The sequence below is a fragment of the Brassica oleracea genome, chromosome C8, assembly GCF_000695525.1.
Source record: "Brassica oleracea var. oleracea cultivar TO1000 chromosome C8, BOL, whole genome shotgun sequence".
NCBI classification, from domain to species: Eukaryota; Viridiplantae; Streptophyta; class Magnoliopsida; order Brassicales; family Brassicaceae; genus Brassica; species Brassica oleracea.
The window spans coordinates 19191495-19208434 of NC_027755.1; the positions used below are offsets into that span (position 1 = coordinate 19191495).

Consider the following 16940-nt stretch of genomic DNA (forward strand, 5'->3'; position numbering starts at 1 on the left):
AGTCACCTCAAAACCTACTATTGTGCACCGTACGAAAGACAACATCAACACTTCCCACATGCCTGTCTCTGTCTCCATTTACATCCCTAGTTTGCAATGGCTAGACGCTTTACGGCTGAGGAAAAGGGTAAAACCATCACAGGAAACCCAACAGCTCCCCAGAGAATCAGAATACGTGCTCCTGACTTTGATCCATCAGAACTCATCAAAGACAACTTACTCACACTGGTCGGACGTCTCACTAACCCTAGGGAACAAAAGATGAGTTCGGTCTTACCTTATTTGGCTAAGAAATGGGACGTCGATCCATCATCCGGCTCTGACCTAGGAAGAGACTGCTTTCAGTTTCGTTTTGAGGCGGAGGAAGACATTCAGGAGGTCTTGCATTCAGACTGCAGCAAATGAGATCTCTGCGCCCCCAAATGAGCAGAGAGAACATGCTTACTACTCCCCACCATACTCAAGGCGCCGCCTGCATCAAAATGGAGGAGAGCATCAACAGGAGGATAGAGACAACCGTCGTAACTCCCCAAGACTTCAGTGGAAAGCCAAATCCACACTAGCGGATCAGGAAGCAACCTCGCAACGAAGGAGTAGCCACTCACCCAGGCCCTCTTTAGGACGTAATTTAGACAGGACAGACTTCCCACCACTCAATGAAGGCATAGCAAACGCAACTACAGTCGGAGCAACAAACAGCCGATCATCTCACCCCCAATGGAGAACAAAACCATCAGTTCCAGATCATGAAGCAACAGCTCAACGATCACAAAAGGGCGCCTCCAGACAACATTCAGAACATGTCCTGGTCGCGAATAATGTCTTGACGCCCCCGAACATTCCATCTAGAGAAAAGGTGATGGAAGAGCTGAGAGAAGTTACTCTACAGTATCTGAACGTCGACGACCCAACAGAGAGGGCAGCTAGACAACAACGAGTGCTGCAAAGCGAACTGGACGGTACAGTGGAAGAAACCGCAGCGAATATTATCCAAGCTTCAACCAACGCGGCTCTCGCATCCCCAACACCTACTAACCACCAGGATACGGCCCCTTTTTCTCAGACAACAAGTCCCAGTAATGGGGGTGTAAACCCAGTGAGAAGAAGAGGCAGGCCGGCTAGGTCGGGAGCGTCTCGTACCCATGTTAGGCTCAGTCCAAAAGTCTATGCTGGTATGGGATCCAAAAAAAGAAATCTGAACCAGCAACAAACCTCGCCGGGAACTTCCAAAGCCCAAGCGCCAAAACCCGCAAGGAAGCAGAGAAGAACTACCGCGTCCACAGCTCCGCCAATTACACTGATCCCGCCAGTAGCGAAACCGCAGATGGATTTTCATCTGCGAAATCGCGATCTTCCTTAGCAATGCTAAGCTGGAATTGTCGTGGACTGGGGAACCCCACGACAGTTCAGCGGATCAAGGAGCTTAATCAACAAGCTTCTCTTGATATAATCTTCCTCATGGAAACAAAGAATCCGGATGCCTTCGTACTGCAAGAGCTTGACTTCCTTGGGGCAGAGCATAGACATTTGGTTCCCCCAGAGAGGCCGAATAGTGGCGGACTTGCCCTCTTTTGGAAACAAGACATAGATTTACAGATTCTCTCTTCATCCAAGAATGTAATAGATACTATCATTAATCATAAAGGGTCATCTTTCTTTGCAACCTTTGTCTATGGAGATCCTGAAACACAACACCGGTTTATGGTATGGGACCTCCTTATATCACTCTCCTTATCACGAAACTCTACATGGATATTAGCCGGAGATTTTAACGAGATCATAGACAACAGCGAGAAATCTGGCGGACCGGTGAGACCAGAAGGCTCGTTTGGAGCCTTTCGGAATATGCTTTCCAATTGCGACCTATTCGACCTCAAACACACGGGAATCTCTTTATCGTGGAGAGGGCGTCGACGAACTCACCTTGTATTCTGCCGGCTCGACAGGTTCCTAGTTAACCCAGCATGGTCAGACTGTTTTACTACGGGCAGATGCCATTACCTGAATTTTGATACGTCAGACCACAGACCAGTGATCACGGTCTTTGACTCAGCAAAGCGACGCAAGAACCGGCTATTCAGGTATGACCGCAGATTGAAAGATAACGCTGAGGTTAGAAATCTAATTGTTGAAGTCTGGAATGCTGATCCCAACCTATCCATGGACGCGAAGCTTTCGCGATGCCGCAAAGCTATCGCAACGTGGTCCAGAGAACAGTCTTTCAACAGCAAAGAAGTTATAAATCAGTTAAAGCTGAGCCTAGAAACGGCCATGTTCGACCCCCAGGGAGATGATTCCATGATCACATCTCTTAACGCCAAGCTTCACATTGCATACAAAGATGAAGAAGAATTTTGGCGGCAACGCAGGAGAATTATGTGGCTCTTTGCAGGGGATAAAAATTCGGGGTTCTTCCATGCGATGGCCAAGGGACGCAGAGCACGCAACAGGATGTCAGTCATAGAGGATTCTGAGGGAAAGGCTTTCTTCGAAGAGGATCAAATTGCAGACCAGATTTCTTCTTATTTCAATGCCATGTTCACTTCAGAAAACCATGGCGGGCCCTCAGACTTGACGAAGGACATTGTGCACTCAGCACTCAAACCGAGCCTCTCAGGTGAAGTGAATCAGAGCCTCGGTACAACTCCAGAGGCTGACGAGATCAAACACGCCCTCTTCTTAATCCATCCGGACAAGGCTCCGGGACCGGATGGATTCTCCGCGAGCTTTTTCCATTCAAATTGGAACACAATCGGACAGTCACTGATTATGGAGGTGCAGGCTTTCTGCAGGACAGAGGTTATGCCACCAACAACAAATGTCACCTATATTAGACTGATACCGAAGATCACAGGTGCGAAGAGTGTAGCTGACTACCGGCCAATAGCGCTGTGTAACGTCACATACAAAGTCATCACCAAGATTATTTCACTCCGTATCAAAGCTACCCTTCAAGGAATCATCTCGGAAACGCAATCAGCCGGTCGAGCTATCTTCGACAATGTACTCATTACTCATGAGAACCTCCATACTCTTAAAAACTCCGAGGCTGTGGTGAATTGCTCTATGGCGGTCAAGACTGATATGAGTAAAGCTTATGATCGGTTAGAGTGGAATTTCATCGAGACGGTGCTACTAAGATTCGGGTTTGCGTCTCATCTGGTCGCCTTAATCATGCAATGCGTTACATCAGTGACATACTCCTTCCTAGTTAACGACCCTGTTCATGGAAGAGTGATACCGTCAAGAGGCATTCAACAAGGCGGCCCGCTATCTCCGTATCTCTTCATTCTTTGTGGAGAGGTCCTTTCCGGTTTGTGCAAACGAGCTCAAAGAAGCGGTCATCTAGCCGGCCTCAGAGTTGCTATACCAGCCCCCCGACTGAATCATCTCTTGTTTGCGGATGATACCATGTTCTTCCTCAATACATATGAAGAGAGCTGCTCGGCACTGATGCATATCCTTGAACAATACAAGATGGCGTCGGGCCAATTGATCAATGCTACGAAATCCTCCATCACCTTCTCAGCCAAGACCCCGCAGGTAATACGGCAACGTGTTAAAATACACCTCGGGATTGAAAAGGAAGGAGGAACGGGCAAGTATTTGGGTCTACCGGAACACTTCGGTCGGCGAAAAAGGGACCTTTTTACCGGAATTGTCGACCGTATCAGAAGCAAAGCGGCTTCCTGGGCTACACGTCGCCTATCAAGCGCTGGCAAACTGGTTATGTTGAATTCTGTACTTACAGCGGTTACTTCTTTCTATATGACGTGCTTCCTCCTTCCTATGAGTTTATGCGATCGAATCCAATCCGCTCTAACGAGATTTTGGTGGGATTCGTCACCGGAGGAGAAAAAAATGTGCTGGGTGGCTTGGGAGAAGCTTATCAAGCCTAAAGCTCACGGAGGGTTAGGTATTAGAGATATTCAGGCCTTCAACAAGGCACTGCTGGCCAAACAAACTTGGCGGATCATCACAAAACCCGACTGCCTGCTGTCCCGCATACTAAGAGGCAAATATTGTACCAAGGCTTATTTCCTCCAGGTTTCTGAAACAAAGACAATGTCGCACGGATGGAGGAGCATCATTGCGGGTAGAGATCTATTGGTTACCCGACTGGGTAAGGTCATAGGGAATGGGGAAGGAACACGGGTCTGGAAGGACCCTTGGCTAAGACTTGATCACCCTACTGTCCCGTTTGGACCAGTAAAAGAAAGCGACCAAGATTTGTTTGTATCTGATCTCATCTGCAGAGGAAGTGGAGAATGGAATATCAACCAAATAACAAGCATTATGCCACATCTTCTTCCTGAGATCCTCTGTATCAGACCAAGTATTACGGGAGCACCTGATTTTTATGCGTGGCTAGATTCAAAGACAGGAGTATACTCGGTTAAGTCTGGGTACTTCGTAGCAGCCTCTATGATCCAGGTTGAGGACAACGAAGCCACTGAAGCTCAACGAATTATGGAGCAAGCGTTAAACAAAGGCATCTGGACCTGCAAGACCTCCCCAAAGCTTCATCTATTCTTATGGAAGATATTCCATGGAGCCCTGCCGCTGGGAGAAAATCTAGCAAAACGGGGAATGCTTACCAACATTTCTTGTAGACGCTGTGGTGAACTAGAGACGGCGGATCACATCTTCCTCCACTGTGCGTTCACACGTCGAATCTGGTCAGCAAGTATCTGGAGAAACGAGTTCATACTGACAGATACATCTACTCTTGCAACAATTTTTCTGGAGTCAGCGAACTACATCAACCTTCCGCCATTAGGAATCAAAGAAACGATCTTCCCATGGATTTGCTGGGCAATTTGGACAGCAAGGAACTACCTTATCTTCGAGAACAGGAATTTTGAACCTATTGATATTCTCTCCAAAGCCATTGCTAACGCCCGGGAATGGAATGCAGCGCAACTACCAGGCCTTGATCCTCCTATCGCACGGAATCCTCGATTACCACCGACACTCACGATCACCACTGAACCGGCCTGCTTCACTGACGCAGCCTGGCACTCGTCCACGAACAGAGCAGGGTGTGGCTGGTATATCCTAACACCTGAGAAGACTATCACTCTACAAGGCACCCGTATGTTTGAACACATCTCATCACCTCTGATGGCTGAAGCACTCGCCATCCGGTCAGCCCTCCTCCACGCCCTCGACGCTGGAATCACTTTAATCTGCATCAAGTCAGACTGTCAGGCACTCATCAATGCCCTCTCCTCGAAGTATCACTCGGCGGATATCTACGGAATCATTCGGGACATCGAGGCTCTATCTTATCGTTTTTCTCGCATTTCTTTTAGTTTCATTCCGCGATCACAAAACTCTATGGCTGATACTTTAGCCAAATCTGCTATGTACTCTGCTTTCCCCAACTAGTTTTGGTTGGAGGTCTAATTAATTAATTCTCGTGTTCAAAAAAAAAAAAAAACCAAAGCGGGAATAAAAGTCTAATGTTAGACCTCCAAACTAAATATCAAGATATTCAAGAGAAATCTCCAAGTCATCCACATGCAGTGGATCGAAAAATATCATGTGTTAGTTGAGTCAGTGTTACTAATAAAAGCAATCACGAATGATCCACACCACCTATAATCTCATACTTGCCATCTACCATCCTTAATATTGTTGGCAATGTAGATATTCGAATCAGGATTCTCACAGCCACCCATACATATACTTTAGACAAAACTGTATGAAAATTGACGAGACATGACTACAAATGGGATGGCTACAAAAGCATATAGCTTTACCTAAATTAGAAACGAGAAGGGTCCATTTAATGAAGAACTATGTAAGGAAATAAAGTTGGTATTTCTTTTCAAAAAAAAAAAAGAAGTTGGTATGCATTTAGTTCACTACTAGATTAAGATATGCGACTTGCGCGGGATAAACATTATATATAAAAATTATTTTATGTATTATATGTTTTTACATATTATGAAATAATAAATATATATTGAATAATTAAAAGTCAGTAATTATTACATATATAATTAAATTGGTACGAACATATAAATCAATTTTATTAATCCAGACAATTTTTTTAAATATTTTGTGTGTAATTAAATCTCTTATATATTAAAGGAGAAACATTGTAATAAATGTGTTCACACTAAAATGGACACATATCATGTGTAGAAGCATTGTAATAAATGCGTTCACACTAAAATGGACACGTGTCACATGTAGAGAGTTTCTCAACCAAACTCTACATAAATATGTTCACACTATGTAATTTACGTTTTTTTAATATAAAACTCATATGCATGGTTCTTGTTTACGTTATTTTTATTGTTTACGAATAGAACTAGACAAATTATTCATAAATTTTGATTCGATTCGTTATCTGTTTTGATTCGAACCGAAAATCCGGATATCTGTTACTCTACGAAGCAAATCAAATATTAAAATGCAATATCCGTAAAAAAAAAGCAAATCACAAATATCAATATTTATAGGAAAGAATATCCAATTTGATCTGTTATATGCATATATATATATATATATATATATATATATATTTATTTATTTATTTATTTAAAGAATTATATATAAGTTATACATTATAGTTTATAAAAATTTTACAATATTTTTGTTTTTTTCATTTTAAGAATTTTATTTTTCATGTATTATTTTGAAAAAAAATGTCATTTAATATTAATTAACAATATCTTTATACATTTATCAACCATCTTTATATACTTTTACATACAAATACATGTGCACATTGACGTGAGCACCTTATAACTAAGTATTTACCACAGCTAAAATATCTAATTTTTGGAAGTTAAAATATTCTTTTTTTTAATGCTTCTTTCACTATCAACGAAATTGTAGTAAAAGGATTTGTCTTAATATTTTTTTTTCTTTTTTTAACTATTATCCATTTAGAAACTATAATATGAAGCCATTGGTTCGACATCACGATTATCTAAGGTTCATAACATGAAAACAAACAAATAATAGTAATTTTTTTATTATCACAGGAAAAAAAAACATAAAACATTTTAACCGAACAAACCAAATAAATATTGATTTAAAATGATAGTTATATTTTAGGAGATTAAAAACAAAAACAACAACCTAATACCGAACCGATATCGAGATTAAACAGATTAAAGTCTTCTTATTAAAAAATAACGAAACTAATAATCACATTCCGCGCAGGGCGCGGGTTATTACCTAGTTTAAATGATATTAACATACAGAGTATATTTTTAATATTAATATCTATTAAATGATGCTTTCTACTCATATGTAATCTTTATTTAAGGAAATAATAGATAACATTAATAATGAATTTATGCTTAGTTTAATAAAAAGTTTATTATATAATTAGATGGACCAACATATTTCTCTAATTATTATAAGAATCATTATAGTGATGACACATGGATACAAAAAGAAGTCATAATATTTCACAAATAATATAGAGGGGATTGATATTTTACGTGACGTGATAGAGTCAATACACAACGGCAACCGCACTTTTTAAGTTACTCAATCACTAATGGTCAACAAGTTGAATATCATCTAGAAGAAAGCACGTGAATGTCATATGGATTAATTACCATTCTAAGCAATATAAACTTGCACATATTGTTTATATATACTAGGATAACTCATGCGCGTGAGTTTATTTGTATATATTATCGATAGTTTTTTTATATATGTGATCATTTTATTTATATATTTAATATTTTTTGTTGTTATTATATAATTTCTTTCCGAAGGATCGGATCAATTTTTATTAAAAATAATGGAATAAACTATAATTCATACATCATGGGTTGATCGGATTGGACATTACACAAATTATGATAAAAAAACCTTATTTTTTCCATCGAACACATTCTTAAAAAAAAATAACAGTATTGTTTTCACAGTTGAATTATTTTGAATTTTAGCTTCCATATGGTTTTGAAAGCTTTCGAATCAACCATCAAATGGATACATGTCATTTTAATGTTTTTAGTCGAATACTTAAGGAAAACTTACATTTTTGTAATTTAAAGTCGTTTTAAAAAATTCAAAATATAACATCAAAGAAAAAATCTAACATATAAGAAAAATCTAACATATAAGGTGTCCTCATTTTTGTATTTTCAAGTCATTTTTAAAAAAAAAATAACATATAAGGTTTCCTCATTTTTGTAATTTAAAGTCATTTTAAAAAATTCAAAATATAACATCAAAGAAAAAATCTAACATATAAGAAAAATCTAACATATAAGGTGTCCTCATTTTTGTATTTTCAAGTCATTTTTAAAAAAAAAATAACATATAAGGTTTCCTCATTTTTGTAATTTAAAGTCATTTTAAAAAATTCAAAATATAACATCAAAGAAAAAATCTAACATATAAGAAAAATCTAACATATAAGGTGTCCTCATTTTTGTATTTTCAAGTCATTTTTAAAAAAAAAATAACATATAAGGTTTCCTCATTTTTGTAATTTAAAGTCATTTTAAAAAATTCAAAATATAACATATAAGAAAAAATCTAATTTTTATTATATGGTTAATGTGATTGTTTATTTTTTTTTTAATAATATAAAATTACACAAAATTAATAAGGATGCAAAAAATTGTTATCAAATCTTTATTATTCATAATCATTAATTGCCATATATATGTAAATCATATTAGGTAATTTCGTAGCTTTTGTTTAGGGAACGAATACACACTTCTTATATTTTATGTTAATATAATGTTCTCTAGTGGACATTAAACAAATTATGACATAAAAACATTATTTTTTTCCTCGAACACAATTTTGAAAAAGTGAATAGTATTGTTTTCACAGTTGAATTATTTTGACTTTTAACTTACATATGGTTTTGAAAGCTTTCAAATCAACCATCGAACTGATACATGTCATTTTAATGTTTTTAGTCGTATATTTAAGGAAAACTTACATTTTTGTAATTTAAAGTTGTTTTAAAAAAATTCAAAATATAACATATCAAAAAAAATCTAACATATAAGGTGTCCTCATTTTTGTATTTTAAAGTCGTTTTAAAAAAAAAACATATAAGGTTTCCTCATTTTTGTAATTTAAAGTCATTTTAAAAAATTCAAAATATAACGTATAAAAAAATTTAATTTTTTTATTATATGGTTAATGTGATTGTTTAAGTTTTTTTAATAATATAAATTTAAACAAAAATGAAGAAGGATGCAAAAATTGTTATCAAATCTTTATTATTCATAATCATTAATTTCCGTATATATGTAAATCATATTAGGTAATTTCGTAGCTTTTATTTAAGGAAAGAATACACACTTCATATATTTTTAGGTTAATATAATGTTCTCTAGTGTTATATAATTATGGAATAATGTGACACTATTAGATTAAACTATACTTTATATTAGATGCTTTAGAATTCTTTGAAATGTAATTTAGAAGGCATTTAGAGTGCCATCTAGAACTTTGAGATTTTTTTAATTAATACAAAATTAAGGTTCTAATTTTTCAAATGTTTATCAATTAATATATAGTGGATGTGAGCAGAAAATTGTAAGAAAGAAAGAAAGAAATGAATCCAACGTTTATAAACTTCTTTAAATACTTTAATAGCATGAGAAGACCCAAGTAAATAATTGCTTATCAATTTGTGAGTAAACTGTCGTTACATAGTTTTCGTGGTAGTATGTCTTTATCAAAACTTTTCTACCTCTGTCCTAATTTAAATGAGGATTTAGAAGTTTTCACGCATATATAGTAGACTAACACAAAATCAATTCTAACCTTGTGTATTTATTTTTTTTGCTCTATTTCATCACTACGGCAAATTCAAGGCAAAGGGTAAAAAATGTCATTCTTTATTATTTTTTACTTAGATTTCTATAAACGACAAGTAAAACAAAATAAAATATAAATTCTAAAACCTAATTTAAAAAAAAACGGAGGAAGTATTATTTTTAATACCAAAAGAAGTAATTAATCATAGAAACATAGCTGTAATCATTTTACCAAAAAAACATAGCTGTAATTAAAACTTTTCTATTATTATTTTTAATACCGAAAGAAGTAATTAATCATAGAAACATAGCTGTAATCATTTTACCATAAAAAACATAGCTGTAAATGCTTCTATTTTCCTCTCCTCTCTCTCGCTCTCTCTCTCTCTCTATATATCAACCCTCTCTTTCTCCCTCTGCTCTTCAGTCTCCTACCTGTCAAAATTGGTGACAACATCCCATCCAAGAGTTTCAGTTTGGTGCACACACATAAAGCTCGTACAACATTTTTCATGGCTCTTCGCTGCTTACTTAAATCTCCAACAACTTCCTCTTATATTTCTAAGGTTTGTACTTTTCTCCCAATAAATCTTTTTACTCTTCAATTCAAAAAAAGACATCTGCTTCGTCTGAGGCTTACGCTCCTGTGTGGTTGTCTGGTATGTATTCATTAATATTACAGATCTGTGGATTTCGTATGCATGGGACCAAGGCAGTAGCTTCTGTTGTAGAAGAACATGTCTCAGCGATGCTGAGGTCAGAACGGTAATATTACCTACAATACTAACGTTAATTTGTCCTTTCTTTTGTCATTACCACCACATAAAATTTACAAGAAAACGTTAAAATGGGATTTAAGAAAAGAAAGTACGTAAGAAAAAAAAAACAGTTGGTAAAAGTGTACTTCTAGTTATAGTATTAAATATTGTGCGACGTCAAGCTACCCGGTCATCAATGTAATGGGTTCAACTTCCACCCATTCTCCTTCAATGAGGGTAACAAAAGTATAGCAACAATGAAAGTTAAATTAAATATAACTGCATATATGCATGTATAAGAAAATGTTTTATTGTGAAATCTTAAATGTGAAATGAAAATGACTATTACTTTCGAATTTAATTTACGTTTATCAGTGATCTTTAATCCACACATATTATAAGAGTCCACTTGTATACTAATTAAATAAAAATGACCTTTAATAGGCAAAAGTTTCTTATGCTGCAGTGAGGATGGAGAGTATGCTGATGTAGACTGGGACAACCTCGGATTCAGTCTTGTACCAACAGATTACATGTTCGCCACAAGAAGTTGTAAAGAAGGAAACTTCGAACAAGGTTGCCTTAGCCGTTACGGCAACATGGAGCTCAACCCCGCTGCTGGAATTCTCAACTATGGCCAGGCAAAGCTTCAAATCTTTATCCAAAAAAACACACACAAAATATTCATATAATAAATGATTTTTTTCTGGTGGATTTTGCAGGGACTAATAGAGGGGATGAAGGCGTACCGAGGAGAAGACGGTAGGGTTCTAATGTTTCGTCCAGAGCTAAACGCGATGCGTATGAAGAATGGAGCTGAGAGAATGTGTATGCATTCTCCTTCTGTCCAGCAGTTTATGGAAGGTGTCAAGCAGACCGTTCTCGCAAACAAACGTTGGGTAAAACTTCTCGTCATATTGTTTGCTCCTCGATACGAGCGCCGGTTTAAGTGGGGATAAGCGGTGGTCCAATCCTGTGTTCCTCCATATTATAATAGTCAACCCGAATTATATATATATATATTATTTTTAATACAAAATATAATGGAAAGGAACAAAAAAATATGTTTTACATTTCACCACAAGTTTTATAAAAAAATCATCCATAATATATTAAAAATCTTAAATAAATTAATGTCAACGTAAAAAAAAAATCTTTGATTTAGTTCTCTTGAAAGACTCAGGCTTTGTTTCACTAGGTTCCTCCTCCGGGAAAAGGCTCGTTGTATCTCAGACCGTTGTTGTTTGGAAGCGGAGCAAGCTTGGGTGTGTCTGCAGCATCAGAGTACACTTTTGTTGTGTTTGGCTCTCCTGTTCAAAACTATTTTAAGGTCAGTGCTTTTAAAACGTTACCTTGATCTTGGTCTTGATCTTTCTTTTTTTAATCTTGAATTTGATTGCTTGTATAGGAAGGCACAGCAGCCTTGAACCTCTACGTTGAGGAGGTGGTTCCACGCGCGTATATTGGAGGAACTGGTGCCGTTAAGGCCATTTCGAATTACGGTCCAGTAAGTTAAAACACTCAAGTCCACTCTATTTTGGATATGGTTTGGAGTACTAAAGTGTTCTGTTTATAAGTGAGTGTTGTTTTGGTAATGAACTGTAAACAAAGGTGCTTGACGCGATGAGAAGAGCGAAAGCGAGAGGGTTTTCGGATGTATTGTATCTTGATGCAGAAACAAAGAAGAACATAGAAGAAGTTTCTGCTGCTAATATATTCCTTGTAAAGGTAAAAAAGGAAACTCTTTTTTATGAAGGAAGTTGAATGCTTCTTTTGTTAATGTAAAAACTGAAGTTTCTTGAGTCGTTTCAGGGGAATACAATAGTAACTCCAGCTACAAATGGGACTATTCTCAGAGGGATCATACGAGAGAGCGTTATCGAAATTGCCCTTGATCTTGGTTATAAGGTAAGGTTACTTGAATCCCAAGAAAGAGAGTGTCTTCTGCTCTGTTATACTCTGTTTCTACATTTTCAAACTCTTTTGCAATTCTTGAAAAGTGTGTAATGTAACAGGTGGAAGAACGAGTAGTTCCGGTAGAAGAAATAAAGGAAGCAGAAGAAGTTTTCTGCACCGGAACTGCCGCTGGAATTGCTTCTGTTGGAAGCATCACGTTTCAGAACACAAGGTCTACTCTTCTTCTTCACATACATGGATATAATACATATTTATATTCTTAGGATTATTAACTTATCTGTTTAAAAATCTGCAGGACTGAGTACAAAGTGGGAGATGGGCTAGTTACACAACAACTTCGATCTATTCTTGTCGGAATACAAACTGGTTCTATCCAAGACACTAAGCACTGGATTTTGGAAATTGACTAATTTGAGAGAAAAAGATCATTATGTCGCACTCTTTGTTGTAAAATTTAAAAGATAAAACTTATTAAAACTTCAACAATATTGTTTACATTGTTTGCATCCATTCATTGTCTACAGAGTGGTATGTGATCATTCTCCTTAGTTAGGCTTTACCTTTGAAGACATTTTATGTTGCCCAAAATCCTGTAATTGAAATGCCAAAAGAAGCCCAAAATGTCCAAATTATGAGATTAAGATTTACAAACCCTACTCATAGAGTTTTTTTCAAGGAAGTCCACCAAAACCCTAGGGAACTTTGTCAAGGTCTGATCTAGTTTTCCTTTTTAGGAGAAATTGTATCACTTAAGTAGTCTTATTTTTCACAAATTAGCTTCTATTGGTCTGTGAGTGAGCATGAATTAAGAATTTATCTAGGACTTGTTAGCTCTGCAATACTTTTAAATTTTAATCATTAGTTAACTTTTTTTATTATCATTAGTTAATTTGCTTGCTAATGTTTCTCTTTGCTAAAGCCTGTGTTGTGAATTTGTGATTAGGATCTACTATGCAAATAGTTAGGAATGTTGGTAGTTTACAAAGTCTAGTTTTGCTAGATCTGAGCTTCCATGGTCTGTGATTCTAGCACATGTTCATAGATGATACACCATTAGGTTTGGTTGTTAGATTTTGAACTGAAGAAAGGAAAAAAAAATTATTACAAGGAAAAACAAAGGGGTGAGACAGTTAGACAAAGATATTTTTGATAGGACGTTATGGAAAGGGACATGTTTAGTAAGCATAGGATGAAAAACGTTGTTATCAAATCAGAAAGCTCTTTCACTAACGTGATAATGAAGGAAGACGTTGAAAAGACGATGATGTGAGACATTTAACGAAAATTTTAACTTATCACTGACAGCCTCTGCATCCGATGTGGCTATTACTAGTCGAGTTTATCCCCACCATCCCTGGAACTCCCATAAAGGATTTTGTAATATAATAATTTTTCTTGAAAATAATCGATATATTACTGTATGGAGGGACATCCATAATCCCAGACAAGTAGACAACGCACACTTGATGATGAGAACTTGGACTATCTTTCTTTGAAAGTGCGCCATCCCTAAACTATAATGTGTATTATAACATTATTTTATCATTGGTCCAAATTTCTCGAAAAATAAAACTAGCACCCCTTATCATTTCTTTGATCAGTGATCTTTATTGAAAATACTTTGTTAAGAACAAAAAATACCAAATTGAAAGACATTCATCTTTTTAACGTGTATCATACGTTACTAAGTTGTGTTAGAGTTTGTATATTATCTGTTCAGCAAACACATGATGGACAAATGCTAAAATAATATACTAATTTATTTGAAGATCCACATATCTATGTAATTCTATGCACAAGGGGCATAGTGTTGGATGTCAAAAATGAAAAATAAAGCTGATAATATACCAACTTAAAATAATTTACAAATTCAAAAATAGGATATTTCCAAAATTTTCGTTAATTGTTTGGTAATTAACCATTCAAACGAGACAAGAACCACGATCCACTGATCTCGATTAATTCTAGTTCCAGAAAGAGACGTCTAGATCTGATCAGGAAGATAGACACAAGTGACGAAGCAAAGAAAAACAATAATAATAACACAGAAAAACTAGATAAGAACTCTTACCAATTTCCACTTTGAATAAAAAAGGAAAAGAAAAAAATAGAATAAAAATTCAACGATTTGCCAAGATAAAAGCAAGACACTTCACATAAGCTTGGCAATCACTTACGTGTTAGATACTTAATTTGACACAGTTCTTGGTGTTCTCTTCACCTTTTCTTTTTCTTTTTGTAATCATTCAAGAATTTTCTCGTTTTTTTAATTAAATCAATAAGATCATCTTCCACAGGCTCTGCAATTGAGAAAATGTTTAAAGCAATCTCATCTCTGCGCAAAAGTCTGGTTCTACCTCTTCATTCAAATATTCGTACGGTATAAACTGGAAAACATATCTCCTTACTAATGAATTCTTGTCCAGACAAAACTCAAATCTCAGACACAATCATACAAACATGTCCGACAAAAAAAAAACAAGTCTGAGAATGTTTTTTTTTCTTTGGTTTTATGATGAATAGCTACAAACTTTCTCTAAGTACAACGCACAAGCTGCCTCTGCCTTGCGAGAGAAACCTCTTTATCAGTAAGTTTAGATCCAACTCATATAACTACTGACACTAGAAAGCTCTGTGATCACAATCTTTGTTTCCTTATTAAATAGAGATGATGAGTATGCTGATGTGGACTGGGACAATCTTGGGTTTGGTCTAACTCCAGCTGATTACATGTACGTCATGAAATGCTCAAAAGACGGTGAGTTCACTCAAGGTGAACTCAGTCGCTTTGGCAATATTCAGCTGAGTCCTTCTGCTGGTGTCTTAAACTATGGACAGGCAAGCAAGCCTCTTGCAATCCCCCAAATGTTTCTTAATTTTTATCTCTAGATTTTCTAACCTAATGGGGTTATTATTTACTAACAGGCGATATACGAAGGTACGAAAGCATATAGAAAAGAAAACGGGAAGCTGCATCTGTTTCGCCCTGATCACAACGCTGTCCGCATGCAGCTTGGAGCTGAAAGGATGCTCATGCCTTCTCCTTCGGTTGATCAGTTTGTTGATGCTGTTAAACAAACCGCTTTTGCAAATAAACGTTGGGTATAAAACGTTTTCTTGTAACACACGTTATATATATATACATATATATATATATATATATATATATATATATATATATATCCTCTGAGGAGGTTTCCTTTTGGATTATCTGAGTGAGTTTTTTTGTGTTGTGGTCAGGTTCCTCCTTCAGGGAAAGGTTCTTTGTACATTAGGCCTCTGTTGATGGGAAGTGGTCCTGTTCTTGGTTTAGGACCTTCACGTGAATATACATTCATTGTCTATGCATCTCCTGTTGGTAACTACTTCAAGGTATATCCTCTTGGCCTTTTTTCTCAGTGATAATAGAACGATTTGTAAAAAAATTCTATATGTGTTTATAGGAAGGTATTGCTGCTCTAAACCTCTATGTAGAGGAAGAGTATGTCCGTGCAGCTCCTGGTGGAGCTGGAGGAGTCAAGAGCATCACAAACTATGCACCAGTAAGTACTGAAACTCCACTTAGTTTCAAAGATGGAGAGAGGGAACAAGTTTTTATAAATTAATGTGTTGTAGGTTTTGAAAGCACTGAGTAGAGCCAAGAGTCGTGGGTTTTCAGACGTCCTTTATCTAGACTCTGTCAAGAAGAAGTATCTTGAGGAAGCTTCTTCTTGTAACGTCTTTGTTATAAAGGTAATATACAATACTTGTGGTGTTTTCAGTAAAGACTGTGTAACTCTCTTTACTGTGTTTAGGGTCGGACAATCTCAACTCCTGCAACCAATGGGACTATTCTAGAGGGGATTACTCGGAAAAGTGTGATGGAGATCGCCAGTGATCAAGGTTATGAGGTAAAACAAATCAAAGGCTGTTTTAGAGGTTAAGAAAAACTAAGTTTCTCGCACTTGGGATGTGATCAGGTAGTAGAGAAGGCAGTTCATGTGGATGAAGTAATGGATGCAGATGAAGTTTTCTGCACTGGAACAGCTGTAGGAGTTGCTCCTGTGGGTACTATAACATATCAGGACAAAAGGTAAACAACCTCACAATGACTTGAACAAGTTTTACTCCAAACTTAAAATAAAGATTTGGCCTGGCCTGATGTATTTATATCATTCTGAAACATTCAGAGTAAAATATGAAACTGGGGATGAATCTGTCTGCCAGAAGCTGCGTTCGGTTCTTGTCGGTATTCAGACAGGATCGATTGAAGATACCAAAGGATGGGTCACATGTATCAACTGATAAACCAATTATCAACCACATTACTCTGCATTGTATACACGACACTTGTGTAAAACATATATGATATAGAAAAGCTCTTTTGATCATTTCTCTTTTGTATAATATTATTCTTCGTCTTTTCGCAAAAAAAAGTATGAAAAAAATGAATCCTACTTGTACACAAGTAACCAAGCATTGTTTCATTCCCACCTGCAGTAACTATAAAAATTCACATTTCAAT

At 36.3% G+C, this 16940-nt stretch overlaps 3 protein-coding genes across 4 annotated transcripts; all 3 read left to right on the forward strand.

The window, feature by feature from the left end:
- Positions 1 to 96: 96 nt before the first annotated feature.
- LOC106308861 lies at positions 97 to 5391 on the forward strand. The gene is made up of 3 exons (XM_013745970.1): positions 97 to 378; positions 431 to 1096; positions 1192 to 5391. The coding sequence occupies exons 1-3, from the start codon at positions 97 to 99 to the stop codon at positions 5389 to 5391; spliced, it is 5148 nt and encodes a 1715-aa protein (XP_013601424.1).
- A 4724-nt stretch (positions 5392 to 10115) lies between these two features.
- LOC106308229 (branched-chain-amino-acid aminotransferase 1, mitochondrial-like) lies at positions 10116 to 12931 on the forward strand. Of its 2 annotated transcripts, none has more exons than XM_013745370.1 (10): positions 10116 to 10327; positions 10444 to 10526; positions 10986 to 11160; positions 11242 to 11418; positions 11718 to 11849; positions 11928 to 12026; positions 12131 to 12247; positions 12332 to 12427; positions 12535 to 12647; positions 12732 to 12931. In XM_013745370.1, exons 1-10 carry the CDS (start codon positions 10274 to 10276, stop codon positions 12844 to 12846), a joined length of 1161 nt encoding a protein of 386 aa, XP_013600824.1. In that variant the 5' UTR covers positions 10116 to 10273; the 3' UTR covers positions 12847 to 12931. The 2 variants fall into 2 exon arrangements, with proteins under 2 accessions (XP_013600824.1, XP_013600825.1); XM_013745371.1 differs by having other exon boundaries at positions 10444 to 10517.
- Positions 12932 to 14533: 1602 nt separating this feature from the next.
- On the forward strand, positions 14534 to 16939 carry LOC106312016 (branched-chain-amino-acid aminotransferase 2, chloroplastic). The gene is made up of 10 exons (XM_013749383.1): positions 14534 to 14816; positions 14960 to 15024; positions 15103 to 15274; positions 15362 to 15538; positions 15677 to 15808; positions 15880 to 15978; positions 16052 to 16168; positions 16231 to 16326; positions 16396 to 16508; positions 16606 to 16939. Exons 1-10 carry the CDS (start codon positions 14751 to 14753, stop codon positions 16718 to 16720), a joined length of 1152 nt encoding a protein of 383 aa, XP_013604837.1. The 5' UTR covers positions 14534 to 14750; the 3' UTR covers positions 16721 to 16939.
- Position 16940: the final 1 nt, after the last annotated feature.

What these genes read in the sequence shown, in the direction of transcription:
- LOC106308861 (XM_013745970.1), top strand. Translation starts at nt 97, where the DNA reads ATGGCTAGACGCTTTACGGCTGAGGAAAAGGGTAAAACCATCACAGGA. An exon ending in CGGAGGAAGACATTCAGGAG is followed by an intron (nt 379 to 430) that starts GTCTTGCATTCA and finishes CCAAATGAGCAG; the next exon opens with AGAGAACATGCTTACTACTC. An exon ending in GTAATGGGGGTGTAAACCCA is followed by an intron (nt 1,097 to 1,191) that starts GTGAGAAGAAGA and finishes ATCCAAAAAAAG; the next exon opens with AAATCTGAACCAGCAACAAA.
- LOC106312016 (XM_013749383.1), top strand. Translation starts at nt 14,751, where the DNA reads ATGTTTAAAGCAATCTCATCTCTGCGCAAAAGTCTGGTTCTACCTCTT. An exon ending in GTGTCTTAAACTATGGACAG is followed by an intron (nt 15,275 to 15,361) that starts GCAAGCAAGCCT and finishes ATTTACTAACAG; the next exon opens with GCGATATACGAAGGTACGAA. An exon ending in GCATCACAAACTATGCACCA is followed by an intron (nt 15,979 to 16,051) that starts GTAAGTACTGAA and finishes AATGTGTTGTAG; the next exon opens with GTTTTGAAAGCACTGAGTAG.
- LOC106308229 (XM_013745370.1), top strand. Translation starts at nt 10,274, where the DNA reads ATGGCTCTTCGCTGCTTACTTAAATCTCCAACAACTTCCTCTTATATT. An exon ending in GAATTCTCAACTATGGCCAG is followed by an intron (nt 11,161 to 11,241) that starts GCAAAGCTTCAA and finishes TGGATTTTGCAG; the next exon opens with GGACTAATAGAGGGGATGAA. An exon ending in CTGTTCAAAACTATTTTAAG is followed by an intron (nt 11,850 to 11,927) that starts GTCAGTGCTTTT and finishes TTGCTTGTATAG; the next exon opens with GAAGGCACAGCAGCCTTGAA.